General features: G+C 42.5%; 1 protein-coding gene across 6 annotated transcripts in view; it reads right to left on the minus strand.

The window, feature by feature from the left end:
• Positions 1–18,933, minus strand: part of NBEA (neurobeachin) — a 561,077-nt gene that overhangs the window by 174,341 nt on the left and 367,803 nt on the right. For all 6 annotated transcript variants that reach the window (XM_075265947.1, XM_075265948.1, XM_075265946.1 and 3 more), the window contains one exon: positions 9,197–9,321. In XM_075265947.1, the coding sequence (XP_075122048.1) occupies positions 9,197–9,321 (125 nt within the window). The remainder of the gene's footprint in view (positions 1–9,196; positions 9,322–18,933) is intronic.

Genomic DNA, 18,933 nt, shown 5'->3' on the forward strand with positions numbered 1-18,933 from the left:
CCTTTAAACCTGTGGCTTAAGCTAAGCAAAGTGTTTTACCCAATATATTGCAGTATCTGAAAGACACAGCAAGGTAAGGAATATCTGGCTGTGCTTGTCGGATACTGCTGAATATCTCTCCTGAATGTTTACAGCTCCGTACCTAGGTTTCAGATCACCTCTGTTATCTAGCTGCAGTAGTCCGGCTGATGACATCAATCCTTGTTCTCAGCCACATCTATTCTCTTCACTTTCACTGATTGCTAATCGAGCCTTCTGTCAGCTCTGTAAAGTACACATAGCTGCTGAGCCCTGATAAGGGGTAGAACGGTGGGCCTGTTCAGTGCCTCTGTTATTGCTGTCTGTAAATCCAAGATATCGGTGTGCAGTTTATCGATTTGGGCCTGACCTGCACATCAGAAAGGCTGAGACTACTCCAACTTGTTCATGAAACCAGGAAGTGAAGGGGAGAGAAGAAAGAAGAACAGGTAAAACCCTTAGGGGGTATTCACAAGTAGGAATCTGATGCTGAATTTGAGATGAAATTCACCTCAAATTCCACCCCCATTCATTTCTGCTAGCAGAAAATAATGTGTTCTATGTGTTCTTCAAGTGGATTCTGCTTGAGAACGCCTATTGAAATGAATGGAAGGCGGAAAATACACCTTTTCAGTTGGAGAATTTGACATGGAATTTGATGCGGAATTTGTCAAAATCCGCTTGCAGGATTTGGAATTTGGCAGTGCCCAATAAAAGCAAAATAGGCAAATTACAGAGGAAATCATCTGCAAATTCCACTTCAAATTCAGCCTCATAATTTGCTTTAAATTCAGTGTCAAAATCTGATTTAGTTTTTTTTAAGCACAAAAAATCAGCTTCAAATTCTTGAAGCAAAAAGTTTCTACTAAAGAAATGCAGCATCAAATTCATACGTGTTAACATACTCTAAGACTCTAAAATGGGAAAACCCCTTTAAGCCAAATTGTTGAGAGTTGCCAGCCTTAGTTTTATATGCCATACATATAACTGCATTGGTTTCTGGCACTGATGAAGTATACATGAGCCCCGGTCTGTCTTTCACTCCATTTCTGCTGATGTGAAACAGAAGCGGCCATCTGTTGAGCAGCCCTATATAATAATGACTGTTCTTTTTATTACTAGATGGAGCACCTGGAAACAAGAATATTATAATGGTACCCACCAGGACCCACCAGAAACCAGCTATAGACCCTTGTAAACCCCCCCTGTAAGTGTTTCATTTCCATACAACAACACAGTACATATGAAGCATTATACTAGTTCACAAGGCACAGATGTGCCAGGTCCTCCAGAGCGAGAGAGCCATTGTCGCCATACTCCATGTTGGATACTAGATAAGACTCCTGAATGGGCATGGGGGTAAGTACCAGGGTAGCTGCTGTTATGGGGTCCAACAACTAAGGTGGCCCATATCCACTGAGACCTAGGGTGTAATTATTGATAACTATGGATGACGGAAAATGGTACGTTCCTCCATTACTTTACTGGGACATCATCATGCATGCATGTGACATCATTATAATTTCTTCCTATGCTATGATGTCACAGTGTACACAGTGATCTTTTTGTGTGTAGAATATCCTTCTGTTGTGATGTAATAGAGGGTTTTATTTCTGTACGGTGACATCAATGTGTATATTATCTCTGTACTGTGATAGAAGTGTGTGCGCTATCCCAGTACTGTGACATCACTGTGTGCATTATTCTGGTATTGTGACATCACAGTGTCCATTATTTTAGCACTGTGACATCACTGTGTATATTATCTCTATACTGTGACATCACTGTGTGCATTATTCTGGTATTGTGACATCACTGTGTGCATTATTCTGGTATTGTGACATCACAGTGTCCATTATTTTAGCACTGTGACATCACTGTGTATATTATCTGTATTGTAAAATCACTATAGGCATTATCCCTGTATGTGAAGGAGAGCAGAATAATGGTACATTTTCCTAGCTGTGAGCGCTGTTTAAAATGGTCATGATTGAGTGGGGTCCTGTTATATGTTTTGTTATGGAGCCCCATGGTTACTTGTTGTGCCCCTGGAACAGGGCATTTGAATATGGTTTTCCAAAGCCTTTCATGCTTACTTAGGTGTATGTTCACACGCGGTCTAGCCACGACGGGATGCCGATGCAGTCCATTAGCGTTCCGTTGTGGGATCCTACTCCGGATGAATAGGCCTAATCGGTAGGGAGTCTCGAGCCACGGACCCCGCGGCTGATTCAGCCGGCAGATTCCTCAGAAAGATCCAGTTGCGTCCAGCTGTGATCTCTGCCTCCCATTGAAAACAAAGAGAGGCGGATTCTTGGAGGAATCTGCTACGGATTCGGGGATGAAATCTGCCCCCAAATCCAGGGCAAATTCCACCATGTGAACACAACCTAAGAAGGGTCAAAGTAACCAACCTCATCACAAAATGTTTTGTCTATGTTATACTGGCAGTAGACATGTGACTATATGATATAGTTACAGGTGTAGAGATTTTGTGGTAGACATCATAGAAGAAAAACGAAAGGGTAAAAATAGCTGGCTGACCCATCCTTGCCGGAAGACTTCACAGGTAAATCACAGGACACCATGCTTGGCTGGACACATGCTGATGTGCGGTGTACTTTAGACTGTATCAGCACAGTGTTCGGAGTGCACCATCAATAATGATTTAGATCTGCACTTCGTGTAAAGAAAGGGTTTCTTCCTTGAAGGTCACAAAGCTGCTCTCTGGAAATTCTGTCAGCTGCGGCCCCTGCAGTATCTATCTACTACCAGGCAAAAAAACTGATTAAGTTTGTCATCCTTGTTCAATGTTTGTGCCAGAACGGGGCTACATGCCCTCTCCTAAAAGGCATCTTAAGACTTACTTAAAGTGACACCTTTAACAAGTAGCTGACCAGGATCACACATTAATATCTCAGCACGAAAGTCCGGTCACCAACAATGTGACACCTGAGAAGCTGGGCCGAGAAGACGAAAGAAATCAAAAAAATTACAAGAAATTCTCATTGATGCTGAAGACTCCTATATTTTATCATCTTCTGATTCTTCTACTTTCCACATGAGCTTCTGTTCTACTGTGCACTACCTTCTAGTCACACGACCCATTTCCCTCATAAAAGACAGGTCCTGGGAATGTTGAGGTGTAGCCATCATATCTGAACATTAACAGATCTGCAGCTGCCAGGAGCGGGAAGAAGAAGTAAAGTATAGACTACTGAAGTCATCAGACAAAAGCAGCTGAGCAAGAGTAATGGATATGCTTAAACTGCATCTCCAAATAAACAGAAACTTTGCATAAGTGAATAGAAGACACTTTGTATTTATCACGATAATTAACTTCACATAGTAGTCTATGGAGAGGGGAGGCAGGAGAAGGAGGCTGCTGGAAGACACACAAACAACTGCAGCTACTATTTCATCACTGATGTATCAATAAATCAATTAAAAGCCCCGTTCTCCTACTTCTCTCTCCATAGACTTCTATATGTGTGGTGAAGATATGGAACAGGAAAACAGCGTGATAAGTGAAAAGGGAAACATTTTTTTGAAGATACTGTATGTTATATGTGTACAATGTTTGTTTGTTTTTATAAATGAAGGTACGCTTAAAAGGTCCCAACACAAAAAGGGTCCCCCTGGACTTTAGGCTGATCACAAAGTATACTGGAGTTGGGACCCACAGTGGTCGGCTGTAATCTCGTGGAGAACTTATCAGTAGGCTCAGCAAGTACCAAGTTCTCATGAAACTACTTCAATACAAGCCTTTATAGGCTGCAATTCATTACATGTAAGGATAAACACTGTGTGACAGAATATCACAAAAACGTTTTTTGTTTTTTTAAAGCTGGTCATTTCATGCTATGCATCTTAGGCAGGGGCGTAACTACCATAGAGGCAGCGGAGGCGGCTGCCACAGGGCCCGGGCCATTAGGGGGCCTGGTGACAGCCGCTACCGCTGCGTTTTTTGTTGTTTTTTTTAAATAAGCCGTTACGGCCCCTATTCACTTGCCAGGATCGGTAAGTGACACCGCGGGCCCCACAAATACTATCATTATACTCGGGGGTCTTTGCAGACCCCCGAGTATAATGATCGGCGGACCGGGAGAGGTAAGGGAACATAACAAACAGTGTTACTTACCTCTCCACGATCCTGCCAGGCCTCCTTTCTGACGTCTCTGACATCACATGAACCCAGTCTGCGTTCCGGGTCATGTGACGTCTGGCATCTTTTCATAAGGATGCCAGCGGAGAAGACAACGTAGGAGCCGGGGACAGGTAAGAAACAGTAATTTTTTTATGTTTTTATTCCCCCGGGTCTCTGATTATTATACTTTGGGGTCTGAAAAGACCGCAGAGTATAATAATTGTTTATGGGTGTCCACAGTGGGACATAATACTGTGTGCAGGGGCTACTATGGGGTATAATACTGTGTGCAGGGGCTACTATGGGACATAATACTGTGTGCAGGGGACACTATGGTGGATAATACTGTGTGCAGGGGCCACTATGGTGGATAATACTGTGTGCAGGGGCCAGTAAGGGACATAATACTGTGTGCAGGGGCCACTATGGTGGATAATACTGTGTGCAGGGGCAACTATGGGGCATAATACTGTGTGCAGGGGCCAGTAAGGGACATAATACTGTGTGCAGGGGCCACTATGGGGGATAATACTGTGTGCAGGGGCAACTATGGGGGAAAATACTGTGTGCAGGAGCCAGTAAGGGACATAATACTGTGTGCAGGGGCCACTATGGGGCATAATACTGTGTGCAGGGGCCACTATGGGGGATAATACTGTATGCAGGGGCCACTATGGGGGATAATACTGTGTGCAGGGGCCAGTAAGGGACATAATACTGTGTGCAGGGGCCAGTAAGGGACATAATACTGTGTGCAGGGGCCACTATGGGGGATAATACTGTGTGCAGGGCTTACTAAGGGACATAATAGAGTGCGGAGGAGGGGGTCGGTCGAGGTCTTCGGTGACGGTTGGGGGTGGGGGGGGCATGTTAAAAGTTCGCCACGGGGCCCCGCCATTCCTAGTTACGCCACTGATCTTAGGATAGGTTGCATCAAGGAAAAAGGGAAGGAAGGACACTATTTCTCTAAAATAAGCCGGATTTTCTCACTGGCATCATTTCTGTAACTAAACCTATCCCAAATGTTATTTTATGATATTTTCCTTTCATACAACATTTCCTAGCAGAAGAACTAAAGCAATGGATCTTGTAATTCTATTTTTATAGGGACGTGCATTTCTCCACAATGTGTAATTTCCCAATCTGGATGCTTCCCACCCAGTTATAGATTACTATAGAGGTGTAGTTATAGGGTGTGCAGCAGTAGCAGTCACTAAAAGGCCCTGAATCCTAAGGTGGCCCCCAAAGGTCCTTATGCCACATAAAATATACCACAATGTGAAATAGTACAAGGTAGATAGGGTCTCATGCACAGTTTGCATTGGGGCCAAAGGGCTTCAAGTTATGCCTATATGTACATGGATGGCTGGTTTGAAAACAGCAAAGATGAAAAGGGGTTTTCATGTGAATTTTCAGTAGATGATTTGTGTGGTCTGCCATGCCTGTTGCAGTATCATTAAACTGTTCTCTATGTACATTATACAGGAGCTGGGCGAGACAGATAATCACATTTAAGAACCATATGGAACTTTTAAAGAGCGTTCATTCATGAGTTCATTGACGAAAATGAAAAAAAAAAAAAACATGACTATTCTGGCAAGCAGTGATTTTGGGGAACACTGGTTCCTGTCAGCTGCCCAGGACAGAGTTACAGGCCTATTAAAATGTAATTATGTAGCTGTCTGTGTGATAAAACACAAGCATTTACCCCGCATTCTAGACTGTAGTACAGGGGAATGTGTAATAAGTGTTTGTAGGGATATGGCCGAGAGATGGAATGTAATATATATACCGTATTTTTCGGACTATAAGACGCACCCAGGTTTTAGAGGAGAAAAATAGGGAAAAAAAATTTTCAGGCAAAAAATGGTCAAATATTTAATATATGGGAGTTGTAGTTTTGGAACAGCTGCAAGGCCACATTGACAGGTGACCCTGCAGCTGTACGGGGATGTATAGGGCGTTTTTTTTGTGGGGCCAGGTGTACTTTTTAGTTATACCATTTTGGGAAATGTTTATTGCTTAGATCACCTTTTATTTAATTCAGAGGCAAAACAGAGAGAAAAACCCGGCAGTTTAGCACTTTTGATTTTGACGTTCACTGTACATAAAAATATTAGTAGACCGGGCATTTTCAGACACAGGGATACCTAATGTGTATGTTTCACAGTAATGTTATACTTTTATATGTATTCTAGGGAAAGGAGGTGAACTTTTATTTATTTTATTTTTTATTATATATTTTTTTAAGTGTTTTTTTTTTTTTTTTTACCATTTTATTATCCCCCGCCTAGGGGGCTTGAACCTGCAATCATTTGATTGCAAGTCCCATAGACGGTAATACAAGTGTATTGCCGTCTATGGGAGATTCTATACATTACTATCGCGGAGTGTCATAGACCAGCCGCGATAGTAATATATATCTATGACAAGCCTCGGAGCCTTCATTAGGCTCCCGGCTGTCATCGGAACAGGTCGGCTCCTGCGGCCTCGCCGTGCAGGAGCCGGCCTGCATCACTAAAGGTATGGGGCCGGTGGGGGGGGGGGCTAACTGACTGCCGGGACTTGCGGAGGAGGAGTGGATTTGCAGCATGGCCGCGCTACTGCCACCGCTGGTTTTCTTCAGCGGCAGGAGCGTGGCAATCTGCAGGCCCCGGCAGCTAAGACAGTCCCCGGCATCTGCTGTAATAGACCGGCGGATGCCGGGGAGTGTCTTAGCTGCCGGGGCCTGCAGTATTGCCACACTCCTGCCGCTGAAGAAAACCAGCGGTGGCAGTAGCGCAGCAATCTGCAGGCCCCGGCAGCTAAGACACTCCCCGGCCTCCGCCGGTCTATTACAGCAGATGCCGGGGACTGTCTTAGCTGCCGGGGCCTGCAGATTGCCGCGCTACTGCCGCTGAAGAAAACCAGCGGTGGCAGTAGCGCGGCCATGCTGCAAACCCACTCCTCCACCCACATTCAGACTATAAGACGCACCCTCATTTTCCTCCGAAATTTTGGGGAAAAAAGTGCGTCTTATAGTCCGAAAAATACGGTATCATTCTAATGACTCCTATGCTTTATAATGTAACCATACAACAAATGTAAAATCCTTTAATTCCACCCCTGAAGGTTTATAATGTCCACTGGTCAACCAGGATCTGACATTATCATACATCAAACATTTCCCAAACATCAGAGACTATCCAAGCATCGGAAAGATGAAGAACTTTTTGATTAGATAATAGTTGCTTGGAAAATATCTCCATTTATTATCATGATGAATTTAATATACATATGCCTTCAAACTCAAAATTGGTATACGTAAAAAATATGGGGTCCTATATAAAACTTATGGCAGTGCTCTTATTACCTATAGCACAAAGAGATCCGTTTCCATTGTGTAAACTGCACTGGAATAAAGGAATCATGGACTTTTTTGGGCCACAAGATCAATTTTTTGGTAAGGTTTCAGAACATTGGTGGAGGTCTGTGACAAGAACAAACAAGTCGTGTTGCTCCTCCAAGATCCATTCATCTTGAGACCCTGAGATCTTCAGATGGTAACTAGAATGTGCCGGATATGCAGGTGAGAATGGTCATTCATGAGACCTTTTGGTAGAGATTTAGGAGTGTCTTCTGCTGTAGAGAACCCTGCTGTGGATTCTTATGGCTGCACTATCACGGTCAAAACCTTGTGGCTATTGGGCGCTGTGAAGTTTCTAATCATGTAATGTATGAAAAACATTGTTATCCTTAAAAGCTGAATGCTAGATATAGTTGCTTATGCTTGAAACTGCTATAATGTTATATGATAAGATGGTGCCTACATCCAGGATGGGTGCAAGAAAAACAAATGTTTGGCTTGCTGCCAGAAGACAGCTCTCCAAGGTTACCACGCAGGACCGGGAGTAGCTGGCTATATATGGAACTGCTTACACTTTTTCTGTTTGATTGAGATGTCCCATACCAATCAGGAATGAGTATGACAACTTACGTTGTTGTTATATCACTTCCTTTCTCTGTTACTATTTAACACCTGTGTTTTAATAAAAAGTGCGTCAGCATACATTCTTTACCAATACAGAGTGGTGTGATTTCTTTACCGCCTGGCACTCAGCCTAATTAATTAGGACAATGACAGTTACCCGAAATTATTGGTCATTTAGTTATAAACGCGACTCTGACCTTATCAGCGCCATGGGTAGAAGGACTTTTTATTGGTGTGTTGACATACTTGGCTAGCTGCGACACGTGTCCGTACTTTTACTGCTTGGGTTTGATTTCCATATGCTTCATATACGCTAGTGGGACAAGGGACTCAAGCAAGTTCATCTACCTCGCTTACAAGATACAATAGATATCTGGTGGAGCCAACAGTGGGACACCCTGTGGTCAGCTTACTGTCAGGTATCCCCATTTGGAAACAGCTAGACAAGCCTTCACAACCACCATCCATCTGTCCTACATTTTTGCTAATATACCAGGGAGTAGTCTATAACAATGACAAGGACAGGCAAGCTTGAGAATTCCCTAAAATGACTTTGGAGGGTAGGTATACAGAAAGGACAAAGCGTACTTTAAAAGGCGCAAAAAGAGAGTGTGCGAAAACTATAAAATAATGAGAATTAATTGCCATGAAAAAAAAAAAACCCTCTCTGCCTCTAGCTCTTTTATTAATCACATTCCAGCACCAGACGCTGAGAGTACATCAAACTGCACCAAATCCTTTTCACATGACAAGCTCATAAATTATTCAACTCATTAGTATCACCAAGAGGAATAGAAATAGCATCAGTGTAAAAGACGCATAGAAGTGGAAAAGGGTCAGTGTAAAGTCTCATAGGCTGATCTCCATGTGTCCAAACTTCAAAAAGACAAACACATCTGCACATCTGCTTTTTGAAAAGTGAACCGGAGCGAATACAAAAGTACAAAATTGTTGTGTTTCTCGAGTTTTATAAACTAAATCCAAGCAGTATGGAAAAAATCACTCAGCGCGCACAAAGCTAAGTTAATATGGTGACTGAAAGCGTGGATCATCATACTGACCGTATTCAATGGCAGCCTTTAATCCGGCATCTGAATGGGTTGAGCCAAATGCATTGCGTACGAAACGTCTTCTCCTTCGCAAGTCGTCTTCCCAATAATCCAGTCTCCAGAAGTCATGGAGTTGACTGTAAGAAAAGATAGGATAATGTTAGTAAGTAGTTACTTATGTTGCTCCAACAAACATGGGAGACATTGACACGAATCTCGCGGGTGAAGGACCCACCAGACTTGGCCGCCATCTATAATTATTTACAGGAAGAAGCCTGCCGGGTGGCCGGACTCACCTCTTCATCCAGGCAGATATCTATAGGCTAGAGTCTCCAAATCACTCCCCCTTGTCTGATCTGGCCTGAGACCACCCACGTGACAGTAGAGACTATAATTAGAATATCAAACCCCAAAATTAGCTAAACGGATTGCTCATAGAGATGAGCGAGTACTGTTCGGATCAGCCGATCCGAACAGCACGCTCCATAGAAATGAATGGATGCACCTGGTACTTCCGCTTTGATGTCGGCCGGCCGCTTAACCCCCCCGTGTGCCGGCTACGTCCATTCATTTCTATGCGAGCGTGCTGTTCGGATCGGCTGATCCGAACAGTACTTGCTCATCTCTAAAATCAGGGATAGAGAAAAAATTACAACTGCACCAGAATCATGACCAGAGTTGCTGTAGATGGTGAACGGTCCCCTTTAAAATTGGCGAGGAATTGAAACAAAGAATGTAACAGAGTTGCAAAGTTTTTCCATATACAATGATAAAAGAGTTGTCATTTTTAGACATTCCCTATACAGATGTCCCATTGGAGGTATTACTTTGGCTCTCATCTTCATCAGAGAGCCGCTAACAAGCAGAAGCAACCACCCTGGCGGACTCTGGCATAGCCACAAGATGTGCCAGTCATGCCTGATACTTGCATGTTCCATTTGGATCCCCTCATCTTCTGGGACCACCAGCTGTCCACTCTCATAAATGACTCAAGAATACTCCGTTAAGATCTACCGAAAGACGTTCCACAATGGATATTTATCCTCATTTTATGTAAGATTGCTTAGGACCCCCATAATCACTAGTACAGAGGTTTGACACACTTTCCTCCTCCTCCTCACTATCCAACCACATTGAGTTGTGTGATGTCACTCCCAAAGTATGTTGAGATAGACACTAGCTGGAGCAGCAAGGCGCATATCCAAAATCGAATAAGGTGCACAGGACCCCCATTCTACTAGTTGGTGGAGATCTCAGCCCCTGCAGTTTGGCCCCCGCTATCCTGTGGATAGATGACAAATGTCCACCTATATAATCAAGCCAAATGTCTAAATCAAGTGCTCCATGCCTAAAACAGATGACACAATGGCCGCCTTAGGAAACCGTGTTCTAGACTATAATGTATACTCCTGACAACTTTAACCACTGCTTCAAGTTTATGTAAAACCTAAGATCCTACAACAATAGCAATGCTGAGCGCGCCATCCTGATGGAGAGCAGGCGGCCCTTGTATTTACATGTTAAACAACCTAAGTAGCCAGTATTAGATGGCTTGTGGTCCTGGTAAGGAGCATTAATCACGAGCAGCCCAGTTACTAATGCTGCATCACATTACCAGTATTAATGACACGCAGCCCGCTTTCCTTTACAGCGGTTTAACGCGCCTTGTAAATCAAAGAGCGAACCTTACTATAAACAGTTTGCCTTTTAATGACTAGGGTCCCTCAGCAGCCTGGAATTTATAAGCAGAAAATATGACACACATGAATTTTGTGGAGCCATGATTAAAATAACGTGCTGAAATATTCATTGGACTGCTTCCCTACTGCCCCCAGCGAGCTCAGAAAATTGCTATTTTATTCATTATTAATAACACTGAATTAGAGCTACAAAAATATTCCCGTGTGCGGTAATTGTTGTGGTGAATTATTATCCTTCCGTTAATGTGCCGCCGACGCTTTATGGGCGCTAAATAAAACAAACCATTTTGGGGCCGTGGCCGCTTGCAGGTTAAATAGCTTTAGTTTTTACTTATGCAGATTGCTTTATGTCTTGCCGTCGCAGACGGTGCTAATAATCGCTAATACTGAGGTTTTGTTTTACACGGAATGATGTGAACATCAGGAAATTTCGCCATTATATACAAGCAAATCAGATACATAGGTGTTCATTCTAACAACGTAATATCTCCAGGCGCTTACAATGCTAACAACACAAAGGCGACGGTGCAAGACTATTAGAAGGAACACCGCAACAGCGCAAGCATATGGGAGGTTATATTGGACGTTCCTGAAACAAAGGGGGGGGGGGATTTACTAACCCATCTATACCAGTGCACTAAAGAGATGGTGTATCTTTGGTGCACCGCTATTACTTGCACGAATGATGCACCACAATGCTGGTTTTGTGCCCCGCTCGCCACTTTTTGACAAATTGAGACAAGCAGGGCCAACCAAGCCTGACAAATTTACTAACACACCAGAAATTTGTAATGAGTTATACCTGAAATCTACAAAATATCCTGGACCGAGTCTCGTAACCAATTCCTTGGCTAATGCAAGAGGTCTGTGAGTTATTAAGATTGGCATACAAAACACCAGTCTTAATAAATTCCCTCCCCATATTGTTTTAGAAAACCTGCAGAGAATAAAGGGTTATTCTCCTGCTGATCTACTCTATCTTTGGCTGGTGGTTGACTAAGGCCTCGTTCACATCTGTGTCGGTAGCCCCAAATGAATGAGCCTAGTCGGGAGTGAGGTGTCGCGCCACAGGCAGAATCCGCGGCAAGAAAGTGCAGGTCGCTTCTTTTTCCCACAAGTGGCACAAAACAGCTAGCAGAAAAAGGATTGAACGTCTCCCATTGAAGTCAAAATCCAGTCCAAAAATCCCTGTGTGAACCCACCCTCAGAATGGCCTCCTAGCAAGACGTTGCAGTTACAGACCTCTGTTCTAGAAGCAAATGGTATAGTAACATAAGATCGTTCACACTAATGCCAGTTTGTTTAGAAGGTACCATATAGATGTCCATACAAATTAGATGAACCAGAGGATACAGAAAAGACCAACCAACCAGCCAATGTGTATGGGGATGTCCTGACTTTTCCCCATCAGCAGATTTCAGGAGAAAGATTTCAGTAAGCTCAATTCCTATGTTCTTAAGTTATCCTGCCGCTACAGGTGTCCACAGTGGCTTGTTTCCCTCTCCATAATAAGAACACATGCAGCTTGGCCAACCCAAGAGTACATATGTATTGAAGAGTTAGGAGCAACTCTTTTTTGGCTGCAAGACATCTATAGGGAGCGTGTCTTTTCCTCAGGATCTGTATAGGGCTATTAATAATATTATATTTCTTTATATATATTTCTTTAAGTTGCTTTCCTTGTATGTTTGACTACATTACTTTCTTGGATGTATATGCTGCCTTTGTTTAGGTATCCAGCACCTTAAATATTCTATAGGCACTATGTAATTTATGTGTACGGGGTCTAAGCACCCATATTACTTGTAATACTACTTCTCTGTTCAACTTCTGAAGAGTTTTGATCCATGTGGTTTTTATTCCTTCCTTCCATATATATGTACTTTATTTGTATACTTATTATAATAGATGTATAATGTTATATAATATATAATGTAATATACATTCTGTGTGCTTTTGTTTTTAGTCTACATACAAACTCCATGCAGATATTGCGCTTGGTCAGATTTCAACCCAAGACTAGGGTTGAGCCGATCTTGAGATTTCAGGATTGATTTTAAAATCCGATTTCCGATCATTTTCCATCCGATCCCAATCGAGAAATTTACTCGGAATCCGATCTTTTCTGATCCTGATCGCTCAACCCTAATTACTTTATGTTAATGGAGTAGGGTTGAGCCGGTCTTGAGATTTCAGGATCGATTTTAAAATCCAATTTCCGATCATTTTCCATCCGATCCTGATCATGAAATTTACTCGATCGCCGATCAGAATCCGATCTTTTCTGATCCCGATCGCTCAACCCTACCCAGGACCCCAGTGAAGCAAGGCAGTGAGCCCCTAGGTAAAATATGTAACTGGGTCCCCACTTACCATGTGCAATCTATAATACTGGGGTACTCTTATGTTGAAGAGTGGCCTTGAGTCGCCAGGGCCCGGTTGCTATCGTTACCTTGGCACTCCCTATAGCTATGCCCCAACAGACCTTCAGTAATCGAGTATAATTATTAATAGCCTATCCTAAGGGTATTAATTGTAAGCCCTCGCGGGCAGGGCCCTCTACCCCACTGTGCCAGTCAGTCATTGTTAGTATTATATCTACCTGTATATTCTGTGTATTGTATGTAACCCCCAAATGTAAAGCACCATGGAATAATGGTGCTATATAAATAAATAATAATAATAATAATAAATAATAATAATTAATACCATTTAACTACCAACATGGTAAGACATGGCCATAGACTCCTTAACCAACCTTCCCCATGGTAAAAGTTATATTAAATACACTCTTCATACGCTGGCGAAAAAACTCTGTATATTCATCTCCCTCTTCAGCCTGACTCTACTTCTTACCTTCTAGATGGCAGTAAGTGGACAGAAACGCTTTACATACAGCTGAAAGATAAGAGTCACGACACTGAAACTGCATTAGGAAAATATATCTCATTGCAATTCCCGAGGTTAAAAATCACCGTGTAAACCTGACACTACTACAGACAGCGACGTGCAGCTATCATCCCAGGTGTTGATATGACCAAATACATTCCCATGAAATGGAATATACCACTTACACTCCAGTCGTTTTTCAGCCGGCTCTATGTCAACTATTTTTCTATGTCTCTCAGCATTCTCCCCATTAGGTCTGTGTTTTATTAAAGTTATGACTGAAGGAGGAAAGGAAATAAGTTGCCCTGAAAATCAGCATTAGAGCGTTGTCCTACAAGTAACTTTCATGATGTGAAAAAATTATCAGATCGGTGGACTTCACCAGTGACAGCAATTGCATTATTAGTCACATTTGGTCCTTTACTCTAGCACAGGGGTCAGCAACCTTCGGCTCTCCAGCTGCTGTGAAACTACAACTCCCAACATGCTCCATTCACTTCCAAGGGAGTTCCAAGAACAGCAGAACAAGTATGCATGCTGGGAGATGTAGTTCTACAACAGCTGGAGTGCTGAAGGTTGTCTACCCTTGCTCTACCAGTTTATGAACATGTTAGGATATCACATGTGCACCAAAGTGTAGCCATAGTAGTCCATTCACATGTTAGAGGTAAAAAAAGTGGGCTTTTGACTTCTGTTGAGGTAATATGGGTGACAAACATTTTTTACTCTATGAGTAAGCTCAATGCGACCTATACAGTGGGCCACCACGAGAAGTAAGCAGACAGGGTTAGCTTAGAATCACACCCCCTTGTCTGCTCCTGCATGACGCCACCCACTTGACAGTAAAAAGTCTGGTTTAGAATATCAGGCAACAAAACTAATAGAGCAATGGGGGCCTAAAAAACCCGATATCTGCAATGGGATCAGTAGAACAGTGTCTGTAAAGAACTAGAGTTGGTGGAGGTGGTGGAAGGTCCTCTTTGGGCCTTCAGGAGACATTACAGAGGGTGGAGTCGATCCTGACTGATTTATAAAAAGGAATGGGATGAAAAGGGGCCAAGGGTGGACAAGTGCCGGGCATGCTACCAAATTATAAGGTGAGACAAGCAGAGGTTTCAGTGCGTGGACAGATAATGGAGGTAGATAGGCAAGGGACAACCTTCGATAAGATTCCAGGACTATGCTTATAAGGTACCATGTACACAAAATATACTACATGAATTTCAGGACTGGGACTCATCACTGTAAAAGAAGATATATATAGTACAAGTACAAGATACACAACACGCATCGTATAACCAGCAGAGGGGGAGCAGTCATGTTACATCCCAACATATTATCTACAGACGTGTTCAGTACTGTACATAAATAATATGGACTAAACCATAAATAGACAGAGGACTATGAAGCCATCAGTTAGGGAGATTTACAGCCAGTGCCGCTCACATATCACATGTTTAAATCAACTTCATATTTCCACTGTGAAGAAAGTATTATAACCATCGACACAGGAACATGGCGAGACACAGAAGGTCGGGGCTCACAACTCACTGATCCTAATTCCAGGGTCTTGACCCTCAACAAAAGTTATTTTCAAGACATTTACACTCTACACCAGTTTACTTACAGAAAAATAGCTCGCTCAAGAACACAGCAGGAGAATTTTTTCTTACTTTCAACTATAGGGAATACATTGTATTGGTCACCCTGAGATTATCAACAAATTCTAAGTATTTCTCAGATTCAAAGAGCCTGAAAATTTGCTCTCTTTGCACCAAACTTCATGCAAAATTCTCCTCCAGAAAATGGGCTAAATTTGTCTTGGTGATGTTCAAATTTGGCAACTAAAGCACAAAACTTAAATAAAAAGCAAAAAAAATCCCCCTCCAAAATTCCAGGAGCCACCCTCCGGCCCCTGAAGGCTCTCTATGTGCTCAGGCCTCCTTTCCTTGCCATTGCCCTCTGCCCTGGGGGGGAAGCCTTAGCCTTGTAGTAAATCTGTCAGGCCGAAGCATCCCCCCCACCATCTTTGGATCCTGCTGCACCCACATTTCTGGCAAGCAGGTCAGAAAGTGTCACTTTTTTGGGTACAATTGCCCCTGCACCACCAAAGATGTGCCACTTTTGTGCCAAAAAACTGACTTGGCGAGATTCCACTCATATTTATATACTGGTTTATACATTGGGTATTTCAATGCATGCAGCTCCAAAACTAGAATTATCCAATGGGCCTTGCTGATAAGGACTAAGAAATTATAATAATAAAAAATGGATATTCATAATCAATCCTAAACTCAGCTCCCATTTATTTTAATGGGAACGGAGCTGCAATAGTACAGCGCAGCTAACACACAGTGGAAAGATTTATAAAGACGCTGACAGACGGAGGGAATTGATGAAGAGACTCCACCTCATCATAAATCAGGTGCACTCCTGAATGGAGATCTATGCCAGTGAGGAACCGGTGAAGACTTCCATTATAACGCATGGCAGAAAACATGAATATGTTAGGCTGAGGTGTCCCTACCCCAGACCACCCTGCTCTGCCCCCATTCGCACAATGTGGCAAGCGAGGCACAGAACATGGGTTGTGGCACACATTTGGTGCAAGAAACAAAACTTGTGCAGAGAGATAGATAAATCTCCCCAGTGTATGGAGCCCGGTGACAGACTCCTCACTGACCTAATACTGATGATCTATTCTAATACTTACGTACACCTTTACATATGCTGTTTTGATGTCAGGAATGGACTATAAAGGGAGGGGACGTATATAGGAAAGGGTCTTACTTCTCTATATAATCCATTCCTGGTTTTGGCTTAAACAAACAAAAAAAAAAAGCCGCACATGTAAAGGCAATCTTAGGTTACAGTTCACCCATTTGCATGCTTCACACTTCACTGAGGAACAACAGAGGATCAGGGGGGTCCTGTAGTTGGTTTTCTAAACATTTCAAGTTCACTGTAGTTCCTATAATGGAAACAAAAAGAGACAACATACTCCTATAGAAGCCTGTGAAAGTGACAGCTGAATGTCCTTTCTGGCCACATTGATCGCAACATGTGAATCTGATTACCCCATTAACAGAGATTAAAGGGAAGCAAAAAACAACGGCTGCAAATGCAAGTCCTACGGGGGATTTATCATGAAGGGGGGAAATTTTAAGGCCAACTACAGGTTCATACAGCGACTAAACTGCATCCAAAGATCCAGACTCCTAGAATCGGCGCTATCTATGATGCCGTGAGTGGGACTACTGTCCTGTACGGAGATCTCAATGGGGCAGTTGTCTTGCAGGGAGACAGAGACATACAGCATAATACATAACTATGATACTGTGACCCTAAAGTCTTTTTTTTTTTTTTTTTTTTTTTTTTTTTTTGGGGGGGGGGGGGGGAGTGTGTAAAATTTTGTTCAAAAAATTTTCACAAAAATGTAATAATTCTGTTATGAGATCTTACTACACTTGCCATGCCACCAACACCATATTTGTAACTTAAAGGGAACCTGTCAGGTGTTGTTTCCACCATAAATAGTCCCCATTATGTGGGATCATGTATTTACCTCTCCATTGGTTCCTCTGTAATATTTATGCTACAGCAAAGAGACATTATAAATGTGTGGAAAAAAAAAAAAATCATCATACATAAATAATTGACTCTCCCTCATGACGTCAGGGAGTGAGGGGACGGTGACTGAGATGTCTATCATTTGGAGGAGGTGTGATTACGCCTGGTTCACGATCTACTTTCCTGTCTGCATGTTCCATGCGGAGACCGTGCGTAAAGCACACGAACCCCATTATATTCTATAGGATCTGTGTGCTTTCACTGCACACCGCTTGCCAATGTGTTCGGTAGTCTGTTCAGGGGTGCGGACTTCCCCGAATGGATTACTGACGCAGATGGGAACCAGGCCTGAGATAAATGGCAATGTACTACTCATCAAGCAGGGGCATACATACCATATGAGCACAGGTGCCCAGTACAGTGGGTAACATGGGATGATGGGGGGGGGGGGGAAAGATCCGGTGGATGAGTAAACAAGAAAAAAAAAAAAAATTAACTAATCAAAATTTTAGTACAGGTTTAAAAACATTCAATACAAGTTTTGAGACACACACACACACACACACAAAAAAAAAATTTGTATTATTTTCAACAGTTATGAAACTGTTGAAGTAAGAACACAAATTATACCTAGAAAATGTGAACCAGTACAAGTATTTCTCTTTCCAAGACTAGAGTTAAAGACAAAAAAATTCCTCTGCACTGCCAGGTTGTTTTGTAACACACAATATCTTGGGACTACATGTACTTTACAGCACCACTCGGCAACACAGCGGTTTCACAGAAAGTTAAACAGCAGAAAACAGCTCTATATGTTTTGTGCAAAATCCAATAAACCTATATTTTAATCCTTTTATAAAGTTCTGTGAGTATTACCCAGGAATAGAATAATCTCCTGATAATTGTCATAAATGCCTATAATCAGAGCAGGATCCTTTGTACCCGGGGAGACTGTTTCCTATCAGTCGGCTGCAGGATACTAACCATAGCTACAATTATACAATTCACATAATAGCACACAAATGGAAACAGCATTACAAAGCTATAGAAAGGCATAAAGCAAACCAGAAGAGCTAAAAAGGGATGTATTGCCTGTATCACCAATACATTCTCCACTTGGTTTTTTTGATTGTAGATTTTTTTTTAATTCTATTTTTTTGTTGAGACAACCACTTTGCTGAACATCATTTAGAGATAAGCTCTACAGCATCCATATAGACCACATGAGTCTGTAGACTGGAGGTGACTCATTGACTTTTAGGAGAGGATGTTGTGGGCATGCTCTGTGCCAGGATATGACTATCTATATATAGGTGTCAAATTTTATTGTAGCCCTGTCTGTGATGATAATGGGTTGGCTGATGCAAAGTGATCTCTACAGAACCGGAAATGTGAATGTATTGTGAGGGTGCATTCACACGGAGTAACGTGCCGCATGACCTGACACGTATACGTCGTGTGAGATATTGAGCACCGTATACGCTCCCATTGATTTCAATGGGACTTTAGTCTCGTATATGCCGCGTTATTTTGCGGCCGTGATTTTGCGGCCACAAAATAACGCGGTGTATACGATCCGGGCTCCCATTG

The sequence above is a fragment of the Leptodactylus fuscus genome, chromosome 2 (genome assembly GCF_031893055.1).
Source record: "Leptodactylus fuscus isolate aLepFus1 chromosome 2, aLepFus1.hap2, whole genome shotgun sequence".
NCBI lineage: Eukaryota > Metazoa > Chordata > Amphibia > Anura > Leptodactylidae > Leptodactylus > Leptodactylus fuscus.